This window comes from Microcebus murinus, chromosome 1 (assembly GCF_040939455.1).
Source record: "Microcebus murinus isolate Inina chromosome 1, M.murinus_Inina_mat1.0, whole genome shotgun sequence".
Lineage (NCBI taxonomy): Eukaryota > Metazoa > Chordata > Mammalia > Primates > Cheirogaleidae > Microcebus > Microcebus murinus.
The window spans coordinates 36,466,613-36,483,174 of NC_134104.1; the positions used below are offsets into that span (position 1 = coordinate 36,466,613).

Sequence of the window (16,562 nt, forward strand, 5' to 3'; positions counted from 1 at the left end):
TCCAAAGTTCCCCTACATATGCCAGCCGCTGCTCTAAGATGATGCATTCACTTTGGACCATGAACACTTACTGAGAGCTTCCATTTACAATATAGTATGTTAAGTAGTATAGCTGATTCAAAGATAAGTAAGAAGACCCCATTACCATACTCTTAACTGGCTTAGAATCAAGTGAAGGAGACAGACATTTATAAAAATAAGAAGAAGAAGTAAACACTAGTACTGGAGTAGGATAATGATAAACGCAGCTTGCCTGGGAAAATAGCCAGCTACTAAAATTCCAAAGTGGAAGTTGTGTTTCCTTTAAGTCTTGTCATATGGTTGATTGATGAAAATAACTCCTCTGAAATCTAGGATGGGGGTGAGCTTAGCCAGAGCCCATATTATTTTAAAATAAGCCCTCACTGATATTACCATACCATGCATGTTAGAAATCCTTACAGATGGTAAACAAGATCTGTACTGCACCACACCCATACTGATGCTGTCTTCTCCCTGATCCTCATATCCTCTCCTAAAGTTTCTAATTAAATTGCAGACTCCTTAACAAGTTTCTCTTCTTCTATTCCTCCTTCAAATATTGATTCATACAAGGCAAGGCATGTAGTAGGTTCTCTAAAATATCTTTGTAATGAACGCATTGTGAGAATAAATTATTTTAAATTTTTAAAATTTATTGTAATTGACAAATAATAATTTTGTGTATTTATGAGGTACAATGTAATGTTTAATCTATTTATATATTACCGAAAGACTTAATCAAGCTAATTAACATACCCATCACCTCATCAACTCATTTTTTATGAGAACATTAAAAACCTATTCTTTTGGCAATTTTGAAATATACAATACATTTTTATTAACCTTGGTCACCTGCTAACATACTAATTTTGCTAATCTGGAAAATTAGTAATTTCTCTGGAGAGACTCTGAGATTGAATGGTGACCTTGAGCCATGAGGAGTTAAAAGAGTAAAGTAACAGCTAACTTGATGCTCTCTTCAGGTTATAATGATAAGTAAAAGGTAATTCAAAGCTTTGAGAAGTTTGACTGCCTATAACACAAGCTTTTGAATTGATTTTGGAAACCGCATATCCTAAGGGTATTTAGGATTAGGAGATTCTCCACATGAGTTTGCTCAGTATTGGGAAAAACTAAATTATTTGACTGCAGGGATTTTAGGCTGCAGGTCCCAAAGAACTGAAGTTTTAATACTTTAAAGTCAGAATCCATGTGGGGAGAAGATAGAGGGAAAGTGTCCTAATCTTCTATCTGGAAGGACAAGGAATAGATGTGCTAGTGTATATAGAGTGCCTGGTATGTAGAAGACCCTAACAAACATTAGTTTCTTTCTTCTGTGGACTAGTAAGGAAAAACTAAAATAGTTACTAAAAATAAGTTCTCAATAGTATAAAATATTTAAGGCTAGTTAATGTTGACATCCTTTCAGGTGATTTTACAACTTAAAGTTTCATTGTTAAAACGATTACTCAATTTTTTTCATTGTTTTCTAATTCACATTTAAACAAATAGTGAAAAAAACCTTTGGGGAAAAATAAAAACAAAAACGTTGAACTTTCAGAACAAACTCCAAATGGTTCATTGACTTTTTTTCACCATGGAAAAATCACTTAACCTCCCAGTGTCAGTTTACCCATCTGTGAAATGAGAAGGATAATATTTTCTTATGGGGATGTTTTGGAAATTATTTTGCAAATGTAGTAGATGAAATTGTTGCAAGCATCACTGCTCTTTTTCCACTTCTTTAAAGAAGCTAACGGTATTATTTATGTACCAGTTGATAATCAAAATGTCATCTGGGTTGAATGTATATTTTTATTAACAGTTATGTGCTTTTTATTACTTGAAGAATTACTCCAGATTGCTCAATCTATGCATTATGTCAATACCAGGGAACCTGAGAAAAGTGTCTTAAAACCATTTTGAGCTACATATTTATGAGCTGCTAATCTCTGGTAATTATTCCTTCCTTTTAGATCATGTTTTCTCTGATGTGGTTTTTCGCCTCACCTCACTTCACAAGATTGATAGTTCTCCATGTCACCCTGCTAGAGGTCACCTCTGAGCCGAAGGCAAAACACATCCCACTCTGGCTCCTGTTGACTTTCAAGTCAACTGTCAAAGAATTTATTCCAGACATCTTCTAACCTCAATTTAAAAACTCCACCCCAAAGATTACAGGGAGACATCCTGGAGAGTTGCCATAGTGACTCTAAGAGGTTGGCATCAAGGAGACAAAGCTACTGATATGAGATTTTTTACTTGATAGGACTACTTATATAAGGTGGTCATGAACCTCTGTACTTGTGTCATTTAGATCTGGAAAGAAATTTTCCCCTTCAGGCTTTTCTGTCTCTTACGGTGCCAATCAATGGACTTCTTGGTAACAAGATTCTTATGCCAATCGTTCCGACATAACCTCAAGTGGTACTTGTAGTAAAGATAGAATAATTACAAAACTAAAGAAGAAAGGGAAATGTATTTCCTGGGTGTGATTATAATGTTATAATGTTCTTGCATGTGTAAATTACCCTTGACTTAGTGAACTACCTTGCTTACCTAATAGCATTTTAACCTAGCTCTGGAAATACATTTTTACCCATGTTGATCATTTTTATCAGACTTGGAAGAGCTTATTTCTAGATCATCTTACTGAAGTAAAATTTGTATTATGTATTATGCTTATGTGCATGTATATGTTTCCATGTGCATGGATTTTCTTTTAATGATTAGAGGTGCACTTATTATATGAATTACTTTAATAAATTAATATGATACTTATAAAAATAAAAAAAACTTGCTTATGTATTGATGATATCCAATTTAATAGGGTCATTTTAAAAATATGCATTTTTCTGACTATAAAGGAAATATATATTCACTGGATGAAATCTTGAAACTACAGAAAGAAATGAAGAATATTTTTATATATCCTGGTTTAGAGTAATCGCTTTAAGATTTTGATGAATATTCTACAATATGAACACTTTTTAAAGAATACTCTCAATGTTTTCTCCAACACATTTTGTATTTCTAAAAACAGCTACATATGTAACTGAAATGAAATCCAGGTGAAATAGAATTCTTTTTTTATTTCCTTTATTGGAAATTGAATCTAAAGTTTTAGTATCCATATTTCATAAACTTTATTCAGGATTATAAAAGATCCCAGGAAGTATTTTATGTTTCCTCTACTGCTTTAGAGAGTTCAATTCATCCAAAATTATTCTAGTGCTTTATCTTCGACAATGACCAAGTCCAACACCATATAATTAATGTAAGGCCAAGGGATATTAGTGATTATCATATTATTATTGAATATAAATCTTTACGTGTGCCTGGGAGAAAAACAAACTTTTCTAGAACATGTAAGGGAGTAAAAAAGGAGTTCTAATTGCATATCAATATTGTTTTCTGATCAAGGATTTTCAGTTATTTTTCTCTTTCATAATATATGGTTTTGTTGTTGATGTTTGGTTGATTTAAATTTTTTTGAGTGAGAAGTTAAGTCCAATGTAGATCTTGGGAAGTTAATCATTTTATGACTTTCATTTAAACAACATTTTCTTTAATCCCTTTTTAGGCAGCCAAGGGCAGTTTCCACTAACACAGAATGTAACGGTTGTTGAAGGCGGAACTGCAATTTTGACCTGCAGAGTTGATCAAAATGATAACACCTCCCTCCAGTGGTCAAATCCAGCTCAACAGACACTGTACTTTGATGACAAGAAAGGTGAATACATTTTCTTTTGAATGTTTTAATCGTATTCTGAAACATCCTCATTATAATAAATTTATTTTTCTGAGATGATTCAAATTATTTCTTTTGATTACCAAACTGCGGTTGCTTGTATTTAAACATGTTAAATATTAAATACTTTAGTTTGCAAGTCATAAACACTAAAGATAACTTATGTCAACTTTTTAATAAAATAAACAGTTTTAATTCTGTTTCAAAAATAGTTTTATGCCTTCTCTCAATAATCATCTTCTCTCTAGATAGCATATTCTTTTGTTCTTGTAGCTGCCTTGTATATAGTTTAAATTTGTTTTTTCACTCCTTTTAACAATATAATGTTATTTTTATTAACTTTAGTTTTATATATTTGGAAGAGGCAATATAATTTTGTGATGTTTGATGATTTTATTCTCATGAATTGGGTCTGAAAGTAAGAATTGTAGAAATAATTCTCATAATAATGTTAGTCACTTCATTTTTTCAAAATAAACTGAGATTAAAAGAATTTGTAACTCTTAAAGTGGATTTGGGCTTCATTAATTAATTTTGGCAATTTGATAACAGATAGATTTGTGTAAACTTTTCTAGAGTAGTAAGGAAATTCACATTATGTAATTCAAGCAAACAACTAAAAATATGCTCCAAATTTCTAGACCTTCACCTATTGTTATAATGTATAAAAACTAAGTCTATAAACTGTAATGAAAATATGGGACTATTGCTTTAAACAGATTTAAATTATATAAGACATAACTATGTATATATTAGCTACTCAACATAGTGTTGATATTTGGGTTTTGACAAATCTATATAGATAAGAGGAAGATAAGTTACAATCAGTCACATTTTAACTATTAAAATATAGTCAAATATACTCTGATAAATGTGCCCAGTTCACCTAAAATATGTATTCATTATGTTTTGTTTACTTCTATGGCTTTTCCTTTTTGATGTACTCTAGAGTTAAAATGAAACCTTAAGTTTGTTTTAAATGTTAAATATATAATGAAGAACTGATTAAATGTCTAATTCATTGATTTGAAAAATATTTATTGAGATTCCCTTTGTACTAGGTATTAGAGTTAGAGAGCAGAAAGATAATAGTCTCTGCCTTTTTAGGTCAACAGTCTAGTTGAGGAGAGAGACAATAAACAAACACATAAACAATATATATTTTAGAGTACATTGGTAAGGGACAAGCACTATGAAGAAAAATGAATCAGGAATGGGGGGTATGTTAGAGTTCTCTAGAGAAATAGAACCAATAGGGTGAACAGATAGATAGATGATAGGTAGATAAAGATTTATCTTAAGAAATTTGCTCAAGTGATTATAGAGGCTGGCAAGTTTGAAAAATGCAGGGCAAGCTGGCAGGCTGGAGACTCAGGGAAGAGTTTGGGTTGTAGATCAAGTCCAAAGGCAGTGTGGAGGCAGAACTCCTTCTTCCTCAGGGGACCTCAGACTTTCTGTTAAGGCCTTCATCTGATTGAATGAGGCCCTCCTAAAATAATGAGAGTAATCTGCTTTACTTAAAAGTCTCCTAATTTAAATGTTAACGTCACCTAAAACATACCTTCACAGAAACATCCAGACTGGTATTTGACCAAACATCTGAGTGTTGTTGTGGCCCAGCCATGTTGACAAAAAACTAACCATCACAGAGTGTTAGTAATGCCTAGCATCTCAGCAGAACTTTATTATTTAGAAAGAGCTTTGACTTACACTGTTTTAATTTGCTATCTGGGAGACACATAGAACAGATATATCTACTGGCTAAATTTTCACAGCAGCACATGGGAGGAAGGAGTTAAAGGTCTCACAATTATATAAGCCAAACTTAAAGCCAATATCCATATAGATATCGATACGTTTTGATTAGAATCCCTTGATGTGAAATCATCCATGTTTAACAGGGACTTCCAGTCATACAGCTAGAGCTCACTTTTATTTATTTGTTTGTTTGTTACTTTAGGAATGTTTTTAAAAGTTTTGAAATGAATTTTGAAACATTTCTCTGCTAAACACTCACTATGGCACTACTTATGTAATTTTGATCCTTAGTTAGCATTATTAACTAGTTAATGTTTCTGGCTATGGCCTTTTATATCTCATTTTAGAAATTTTCAAACATATTTAATCAGATTGTAAAGTGTTTCTTAGCAATTTGGAAAATAACCGAGGAATATCTAATGTGATATATTTAAGCCTTTTTAAAAAAAGGATCTTCAAGTATAAACTGTTGATTTTATAATTAACTGCTTTAAAATTTCACAGCTATATCCCACATAAACTAATTTTTATTGCAGGTACATTGAATTGAAATGAAAGTTGTATAGGTAGAAAATAAAGCTTGAAGACATTTTTATTTCACTGATTTCTAACATTAACCAAGTCTTAGTCTTATCATATTAATATTATGTAAGGTTTATAACTTGACCTTAAACGTAATACTTTTGGGATAGAGAAGGCATATCTCCTAAAACAAAGAGTGCTGGTGTTTACTTTGTGTTTAAATGCCTCATGGTATTTGGAGGAGTTTGTTGTTGCTGTTGCTGATGTCTTAAATCAAGTGATCTGTGTCGTTTTTTGACAAATGAAGTTCCATTATTTAAAATAAAATAACTGCATAGTCATAGAGATTTAACAATCGTTTGTAATTTTAGCATTAGATTACAAATATAAGTAAATAAAAATTTTAAATATGCCCAGATATAATGTAACATCAATTTTAAGGAAATATTTCATTTGCCTCATTATATAATGCAAAAGAAAATGTTTTGGGGAGAAAACAGACTTTTAGAAATGTTCATGAAATAATTAACTGTATAGTTACTCTATTTAATCTATCAGTTTGATCATTTATATATATGTAAAACAATATAAATTATACTCATTTAGAAATATTGCTTTTTATCCACCCCTGGATCTAAGGAAACCATCTTACTTAGTAGCTATTTTTGAATGTGTATCATACTGTTGATGAAAAATATGTCCTAAGCAACTAGTATGAATTTTGATAACACTAGAACATTTTTTGCTGTCCATTCATCCTGCAGGTGTAAAATAACAATCTCCACTTTGTAACGACTCTTGCACTGCTTTTTAAGGAGATCTTTGAGAGTCATGTTTATAGTAACATCTATAATTGTGAGGTCAAATCCTCAGGCACAAAGACAAAATCTATATTTAATGTCCTTGCCTCCTCTTTTAGTGATTGTATATGTTATCCTCTTAAAAAAACATCTAAAACAAGAATTGATTTGAGGTATCTCAAGCTAACACATCCTTCCTGCAGAAAATAGAGAACAACTCATAATACAGGATTTGCAAAGACTTGGAAATAAAGCTGTCTCTCTTTTCTGAGGCCTAATTATGGGGAGAAAAAAACATCATGCTATATATGGGATATATAGAAATATATTCCTGCATATTTGTACTTTCATAAAATAATGAATTATTGATATATGTACTTGCTTTATTTAATTTTCCTTTCTCTAATGCTATAATAGTTTAGTTAGGTTGAAAAAAGTCACTGTGTGTGTGTGTGTGTGTGTTTAGTATAGCAGGTTTCTGTTTCTTATATTACACTTTTTCTAACTCTATTGTTCCAAATATCAGTTGCAGTAAAATCACGGAAACTATTGAATAAAGAAATGCTTTCACAAATGGCTATCTAACATGTCTTTTCCCTCACATGTCAGTGGTTCAATTGCTATGTGATGTCTTAGTTGAAGGGATCCTTGGTCAGTGATGTCCATCAAATGCAAAAGCTTGAAAATAGAAGCATTTTTTTAAATTCTATATCATAATTTTCCACACACCATCTTTTTATCTGCATTTGCCTACCTATTCCTCCCCAATTTTAAGACTTATTGGAGCAAACAAACATGCCAAGTTGTGCCAGAGCCTAAGTGCAGAAGCTAAGCATGGGTTAGAGAGACTAGAATAACCCATACCTATTATGCAAGTGGTGACTGCATATGAGAGTGAAAGAGAAAAGGAATTGATTGTCTGTGTCATTGATTCCTCCAGCTGCTGCAGATGGCTGCTACTGGCGAAGTCTTCATCTGTAGCCCTATTCTTTTGGTCTCAGATTATGTAGTCAATGGTTCTTAGCCCTAGCTACACAGTAAAATTACCTGGGGAGCTTTCCAAACTGATCTTTCAGTAGTATGCAGTATCATAACATAATCATATCTCAACTGATTATAAAATGCAGCTGAGGTTGAGACACTTTGGGTGAAGCAAGTCAATTCTTATAAGAGCTCTATGTCCCTAAACTTGGATTTTTCTGCACTGATGTAGGTTTTTGAGCATAGAGGAAAGAAGGAGGGAGAAAGGGAGGAGGGAAGGAAAGAAGAAGGGAGGGCAAGCTTCTCAGAAGAACAGAACAAATGTTGGTCACTGCCATTGCTACTGCCAGCATGAGCTCCAAGAGGCAATCTGAGTAGCCTTTCATGCTATCTGGAAATGCAGGTTTCTAAGGGTAACCAAGAATTTAGGACTGCAGCCTACAAGTCCTGTTAGAACTGGAAAAGCCTTCTTTACTTGGAATTAGTATGAGTGAGCAATTGATGATCAGCTAAAAGAGAATTAAGCTGAACCCTCTTTCCTAGGAGTCTCTGTCAGAGAGTTTCTCAACCTGAGAAAGCTACTGCCTGAATTAAGAAAAATAAAATAAAATAAATGTGAATATGCAGGCATCTCTTTAAGGGAGATAGTTGTCCGTTGGAAAGATTAGCTAAGCTGAAATTTATATTGTCATATTTCTCATTCAAGTAAAATAAAGAGGGTAGCAAATTCAAGCTTTTCCTACTTTTTAGCATATTTAATGTGATCAATAGTTTCCCCACTGATAAATGGAAAATTGAAATCAGATACTCAAGGACATTTGTCCACAGACATTCAGCTAATGACTACTAGTGAAGGGGCTTGAATCCAGGCATCGCCTTTGCCTTAGTTTAACTGGAACTTTCCTGAGAACAAAGGCATCTGGGCACAAAGTCACTTTAAGTATTACCCAGGCAACCTCTCTCATTGATCTTGGCAGCTGTCTTTTTGTGAAAGAGCAGCAGTTCCTTTCAAACTATTGAAGATAAACAGTAAGACAGAGGGATACTTAAGATATACATAAAGTTAGCACTGCCCAAGAGAACATTCCATGATGATGGAAATGTTCCATATCTGGGCTGAACAATTCAGTTGTCACATGTAGGTATTTAAATTTAAGTTAACCAAAATTCAATAAAATTTTAACATTTAGTTTCTCAATCATAGTAGCCACTTTTTAAGTGCCCAGTAGCCACCTGTGGCTAGTGGGTAGTGTATTGGAATGCACAGTTTTAGATGCCGATTCACTCTTTGGATGCCATAACAGACCTTGTCCAATTCCAGCCTTGCCTAGGAGAATGTATGTACTTTCTGCCTAGGCCATCAAAAGCCATGAGTTGAATATTAAATGAATGAAAATGTACTGTGTAATTATGTTGTACAGCTCCAAGGGGGACATTTTGGCATAGGAGACAGGAAGTCATATCTGACTTTTAATCCTGCCTCTTACATCAACCAGCAAAGTAATAAAAGGTGCTCATAGATACCCCACTCCTGGTGGTTGGATAAGAATTGTATGTTTAACCAGCTCCCTATCTGCTTTGAGTACACCCAAAAATCAGAAGTTGTTAATCTATAAAGTAGAAATTCAATTACAATTCCATTTCATTTATGCATAACTTATGTATAAGGTCTTGTTCCATAATACTTAAGAACCTGCAAGAACTAAATATAAAATAGAAAGAAGAAAAAAATTTACAGGTCCTTTTCAGTCAGAGAGAGCTACAACAGATGTAGCTAAGGTAACATTCACTCATACGGTTTTCTTCTCTTTCTTTTCACACAAATTTCACCACATCTGTTATAAATGGTAGATAAGCATTTGGAATAGAGGGGTTATAGGGAGACAGAAAGAATAAAGGTCATTGAAACACTACATAAATGCTGTGTGGTATTTTGCAATAGAAACAAACAAACAAACAAAAAACAATTAGATCATAGTGTCTGCTTCTCTGCAGGTGTAGGAAAAAAACAATTGAAGTAGCACAATCTAATCATTTAATGCTCAGGAAAGAACACTTCAATTCCTTCCTATTATTGACAAAAAATACTTTAGACAAACATCTTCAGGAGCCCATAGTGTACACATTCAACAGATACATCTCAGTGTGCTTGGATTTGTTTTTTACATAAAACTGAAAAATATATTACATTTCTGCAATTTTTTCCCACAGTATTTTTACTATTTAAAATTATTTTTTAATAATCCTCACAAATTTCTTAAACAAATGAAAACAGAAATCTATTAAGGGCATAACTCATAATCACTGGCATTAATTAGCCAATTATTCTGCTGATAATTTTACATTAATACTGGGGACAGTGGAAGAGGAAAAACATGAATAATTTGTCTTAAAACAAGGAGTGATAAAGAGAAGAAAAATGAGATGAATCTGAAATGGAAGTGCAAGTTCTCCTAGCTCCATGCCAATCAATGCGACCTGAATGTCTGTCTCCACAACTGGTATCAATCAAATTGACAGGCTTTAAAATTTTAAAGATTAGCTGAGTAACACAGGTATTAAAGTGGACAGTATTACCCTTCTTTTTGTTTTTGTTTTTTCAATTCAGGTATTATATAAAAGTGTATGCTAAAGAAGTAAAATTAATGATGATAGCTTATACTACCTAATCCTTAACAATTATTAAATAATTTTCAATATATTTACCTATTCTCAGTGGATTCTCAACAATCATGTAGGGTAGGCATTCCCATCTTATATATGATGAAACTGGGGTTTACAGATTCAAACAACTTGAGTAGTAGATGATAAAGCAATGAAGAGATCTGAGTTTTCTTATGACAAGTCTAATTCACTTCCTAATATGTTCTTCTGAAAAGGATTTCATTTTATTGCTTTTTTTCCTTTGTTTTTTACTTTCCCTGTGGGAATTATAACTTCTTTTAGTTTCATACTCCAAAGTCACCTTTTCTGATTGATTTTTTCAACACATCTCATATTTCAATTCTACCACACCACAATAATTTCATATATATTAGCAAATTTCCTAGCAAATGCTAGGAATCAAGTTCCCATTAGGACATAAATGACACATTTGAGTTAAAGAGGAATGAGCAGATTATTAACAGATAATTAAGGAAATTAGCCAAGATGATGCAGAACCAAGGAACTAGCAGCAGTAGGAAAGCATCCTATCTTTGAGCCTGTACAGGAGACAAAAGGAGTTAAAGTTACAGTTGGAGGAGGAGGTTTCTGGACTGGCTGAGAAAGGAGAGATGTGTGAAAATATGTAAATAGGCCTGTTTTTTCTGCCATCCTCTCTTCTCTTGTCTGTGCCTTCCATGGATTGAGCATGAATGAAAACCATAGGTCAAGGGCTCCTGGGTAGTTTAGTCTCCCAAGGCAAAGAACATGGATGTGGAAGATAAACAGAAAGGAATCAGTATAGCTTACCACACATAAACAGATATTTCTACCTACCCAATTTTCAGTTAATATAATTCCACTGAAAACCTTGTACCACTCTATGCTCACAACTACCTTCAATTGCATTGTTTCTTTTGGGAAGAAATTTAATATATATTAAATATATATTAACATATATTAAAGTATGGCTCACAGATTTCTTAAAGAATTTACTTCCACTTCTGGTAATGATGAAACCATTATTGGAAATTCTCATTAAACAGAAGGAAAATCTTCAATTGTGAATTTTATAATTATTACTTTTTACCTCTTTATGCCCAAGTTATTTGAGACTACAATTTTAGGGAATACATAAAAATAATAATACATGCTATAAATTGTACAGGCCACATGGTATAACAACATGTTAAGTTGTAACAGCATCAAGATTTGGAACTTTGCCTTTCAAGACAAAGAACTTTGCCATTCACATACATACCAATTCTTTTGGTAAATTTTAATTTTTGGACATTTTAAAATTCAGCATAATTTCCATACTTGATACTATTTTAGAGAAATTAAGTTTCACTTATATTACCACTTTGAATAATGCTTTCTGCAATGTTTTTATTTAAAAATTAAAGTGAAATTTTCTACAAATAAATCAAGTACTGGTACCTTTGTAAAAATGACCTAATTCTTGAATTAAATCCTCTTAGTTATTACACATTGTTATTTATTAATATATCTTTGCCAAAACCCTACACAAAGAAAAATTATTTCTACAACACTGAAAAATTTTTATTTTACTTCCTAGTGATCAACTCATGTATTTGTTCGATCATCCAACAAACATTTGCTGACCATCTACCGTCAGCAATAGGCACTGTGCTAGATTGTTTGCAGTTATTATAATTCATTGATATTGGAGGAACCTTTTTATTTTATATTGAATAGAGCAGTTTGAAAGAAAGCTTGTCCTGATTAAAATGAGATTTTCTTTATCTTCTAATCATATAAGTTTCTGAGCACATATTTTGTAATCACATTTTTATGTTAGTAAGACATACAGAGTCAGTGCATTGTCAGCAATTATTACAATGACCTTAAGTCATCTGGGAGTATCATTTTTGATGGTCATGGCAATAGAAGTAATATAATGGACTGGTTAGAGTCAGACTGGGTAGATAAGCACCACCATTGTGCTACATATTTCCCTCTGCCAAAACAAACAAGACAAACAGACCCATTTCTGGGGAAATGCCTTCACATCTTTTGTAATATTTCTGATGCTACATTTTGAGAACCATTAGTTATTAAGAATGACAGACTTCAACTAAACAAGTTGTTCTTAATCTATGAATACCTAAGTACATTTGATATTCAAAAGATTTCCAAGTCACAATTTCAGTTCAATTGTGTAAATATGTATAAAATATTGCTACATCTCAGGTATTTTACTGGGCATCAGGCATTCTAAAATAAATAAAACATGTATTTTGGCCTAATGTACCAAGTTGTCACATATCCCCTGTATATAAGAGTGGTGGAAAGGATATAGGGTAGAGAAAACTATTAGCTCAAGTATTCTACAGATAAGTAACTGTGATTCTATTTGTTGTATAATAAACTTTATTGCTGGGGATGCAAAATGACCAAGTAATTGATAAATATATCCTTCATGTGCCTAGAAAGAAATAATTTAATATGAAAATATACAGGACTAAAAGTAGACTTTTTTGATAAAGTGAATATCTTTAAAGAAATTTTAAATGAATTTTAGTATGTACCATTTTTCAAATGTGAAGAGTAATGATGTCCTAAAACAGGAACCTGATTTCCCAGTGACATACTGATATTGTCTCTATGTTTAATAGCCTTTTAATCAGGATGCACATACAGACCATGGGAATTTAAGATATTCTAACATTCTTAAAGTAAATCGCAAAATAGCATTATCTTTATAGTTTCTTAGGATGTATAAAAAAATCTTAATAATTTATACCAGATTTTAGAGTGATACCTCCACCAAAGGTAAATCTACATTAGAGAAATAGTGCTAATTTTTTGAGTTTGAAGGAGATAAAAACTTAGCTATAGAACATTAACACAAAAGTTATTATACTCAAAAACTTAGAGTCCATTGAATTTCTCTGTTCTAATTTCAAAATCCTAGGAGAGAGCAATGGATTGGTTTCATTTGTACTAGTTGCCTCAATCATGCTTTGAGTTTTACCTGGAGTCTATGTCCACTGAGCCAGGCAATGACTAAAGTCTTCATTTATAGTCAATGAAGGTCTCATTAGATAGGCACAATGGGTAGAATCAATCTATGCAGGATATTTTCTCTTAATAAAAAAAATTCTTTATAAAAATAATTTCAACATCAAGCACAAAATAAATGATAAATCTATATTTCTAATATTATTACATGAATATCCCTAAAAAGTGCTGCAGCTTTTAAATCTCAAAGTGCTTTTTCACAAGTAAACTTGGAAATATTGTCTCAAGTACACAAAAATATAAGCAAAATCAAAGACACACACACAATCACTTGTTAATGGCAATACTAATTAGAAAAATACTAAAGTATGAATTTATTTTGGTTAAAATGTTAATGAATATGATGTACTTTTCAATTTATTCACTGGATTTTCTTCAATTATTTGGATGTTTTCCATATATATAAATACTGAGTGATTTTCCTCCCCCTCTTCAGGAAACATTTCTCCACTATTCACACAAAGAATGTTAAAATATTTTAACAAATATTTGGAAATATTTGTTCCTGAATAAATATTTTTAACATATTGTTTTATATTTTGTGAGCATAAAATGTTATAAATTAGTATGGGTTCTCTACATTTTCTAATTTATTATTTTTTCAGTCTCAGCAGGCTGTTGTGAGTGATCCTTGGAAACAGCAGTAAACGAGCATTTTACAGCTCTGATGAAATGTAGGAGGCAATGTTATTTTGGTACTAAAGTGTGGGTGTTTGTAAGAATTAAACCTCCTGCTTTTACATCTATTTATATTGAGACTAGAGAGTGGACTGAAGTACAAATGGAAAATGGGGAGGGGAAATGCTAAGTGACTGCTTTGAATTTTCCATATTATTTACTTACTTTTGCATTATAGAAAATAAGGCAATAGTTCAAAAAGAATGGCAGTAATACATAAAACATTGTGTTTGGACTTTCAAAGCCCCTTCAGACACATACAGCTCACCTTTCTTTTAATGGTGAATACTGCACACAGTGAGATTTAATGGCCTATTTCCGAAATAGTGAATTGTGACTAAAAGATTGTTCTCCTATGGAGATGATGATTAGTTATTAGTAACTTATTTATTTCCTTGTAATTTAAAATCCTACTTCATGACCTTTTGCAAACATCATAAATAAGCTAGTTGATTGAAGTTTATAGGCTTGGTAGTCAGGGAAGTTGCGCTTGAATTCCAGGTCTGTCATGGGTTTGTGTGTGATCCTGAAATGACCTTGAGTGACAATACAAACCAATCTCAGTTCCAGCCTATAAGCCCTTTTGAGAACAAGTTTTCTAGGGCCACCTTATCCTATTTCTATGTCTGTATGATGAAACTCCTTAGTGTTTGTTTTGAGATCTTTGAAACATTAGAATATCAATGCTGCCACGTCAAATAAAATTAAAAGCAAAACAAGCAATTAGTCTGCCATTAAAGGTCTTAGGCAGTTTTACAGTTTCTATCTAACAGGAAGTTTAAGTCTTATATACTCCCCTTAAGCTGAAAGTGGCTGTGTTGGAAATGAGCCTTTTAGTCAATGAGCCTTTTAGCCAATGGAACATAAAGAAAAGACCCTGTGTTTAAATAGTAATATTTAGCCCCACAGTTTCTTAGGCACTACAGCTTCACAGAAGGTAAAAATGAAATGAAAGTTTCTAATTTGGAGGCTGAGTTGCTACTCTAAAGGCTTTGGGGAAACAGACCTAAGTGAGGGAAGAGAACTTAGGAGGAAAGAAAGAGTTCACTCCCTCCCTTTCTCCATTCTCTTGCTTTTTATATTGACTGTGAGCTCTTGTGAGAAATTTTCAAAAAGAGACTCTCCCACCTGAAGAGCAGCCAGCCGCTGAGTCTGTATGACAGGGAGTGGCATAAAGTGAGAGGGGAAACCAGCACTAGTGACTGACACTGGCCGCTATTTTAACTGATTTCTTTGTCACCTTCTATATATTGACTGATTTCCTAGCAAGTCAAAATGTATTAATTCATTTCAATTTTGTTTATTACCTCCTCACGAAATACTCTCTACTCTCTTATGAGTTCTACTAGTGTTTTGTCACTTCTCTGGGAGTTTCTCAGACTTTGTATTTGTATTATCTACAAAGAATTTTGCTTCTGCCATTCAGTAGCCCTAGTTCTACTTTTGTTTCCTGCCTTAGTACATCAGCTACAATAGAAATTCTTTTAAAATTAGAGGATTGAAAAAAAAAAATCAGTGTTTGAACAGCTATGAAAAGAGAGGCTTTGAGGATAGAAAGGTGAATGAAAGATAAAAAATGATTTTAGCAGCTAAGGTGTGACATGATGTTGGCCTTGACAAGCAAAAGAGCTACAGAAATAGACAGAAAGAATATATGTGAAAGGTATTAAAGCAAGAAATTTACTAGACTTCATGATGTGGTCAACCAACAAAAATTAATTCCCAGTTTTCAAACCAGAAGAAAAGTAGTCTCATTTTGAGTAGCCATGAAATTGATTATATTATTAAAAATTAAAGTTCCCTACCATCTATTTATGTCAGAAAAGATGCAACCAAGGAAATTAGCTGTAATTCTGAGTTTCTGTGGAATCCTTAGTTTATAGATTCAAAAGAAATTATTAATAATAGACAGACATTTATTTACTATATCTTTACAGTTTGACACTACATACATTAGAGTAATTAAGAGTCATTCATTTATTTAGTAATAATTAATGGGCTGCTTTGTTCCAGGAGTTGTTCTGAGAGGGAAAAGCCCTCACCCAGGGGCCCTGAGGCAAAATCCACTGCTGATTGGATACATGGGAAGCTTATCCCACCATTAATTGAATAATTTTGCATGCTTATAGTTGATTGGTTGTGTGTGACCCAAGAAATGTATAAGACTGGAGAGAAGGGTGCTCAGAATTTGGTGGTATGCCCCTCTGAGCCTGCCGGCAAAATGGAAGCTGATTCTCTTACCCTCTGTATGCTGCTTGGTTCTTTCCCCAGTCAATCACTGGTCATTTGCTGTAATACTTGCTGGAACAGTTCTAGGCACTTTGGATTTAGCAAAGCACAAAACAAGCAAAACTCTCCCTTCA

The 16,562-nt window shown here is 32.8% G+C and overlaps 1 protein-coding gene across 4 annotated transcripts in view; it reads left to right on the plus strand.

Annotated features, from left to right (window-relative positions):
* CADM2 (cell adhesion molecule 2) overlaps positions 1 to 16,562 on the plus strand; it is a 1,045,662-nt gene that overhangs the window by 813,508 nt on the left and 215,592 nt on the right. For all 4 annotated transcript variants that reach the window (XM_076000911.1, XM_012740910.2, XM_076000907.1 and 1 more), the window contains one exon: positions 3,605 to 3,754. In XM_076000911.1, the coding sequence (XP_075857026.1) occupies positions 3,605 to 3,754 (150 nt within the window). The remainder of the gene's footprint in view (positions 1 to 3,604; positions 3,755 to 16,562) is intronic.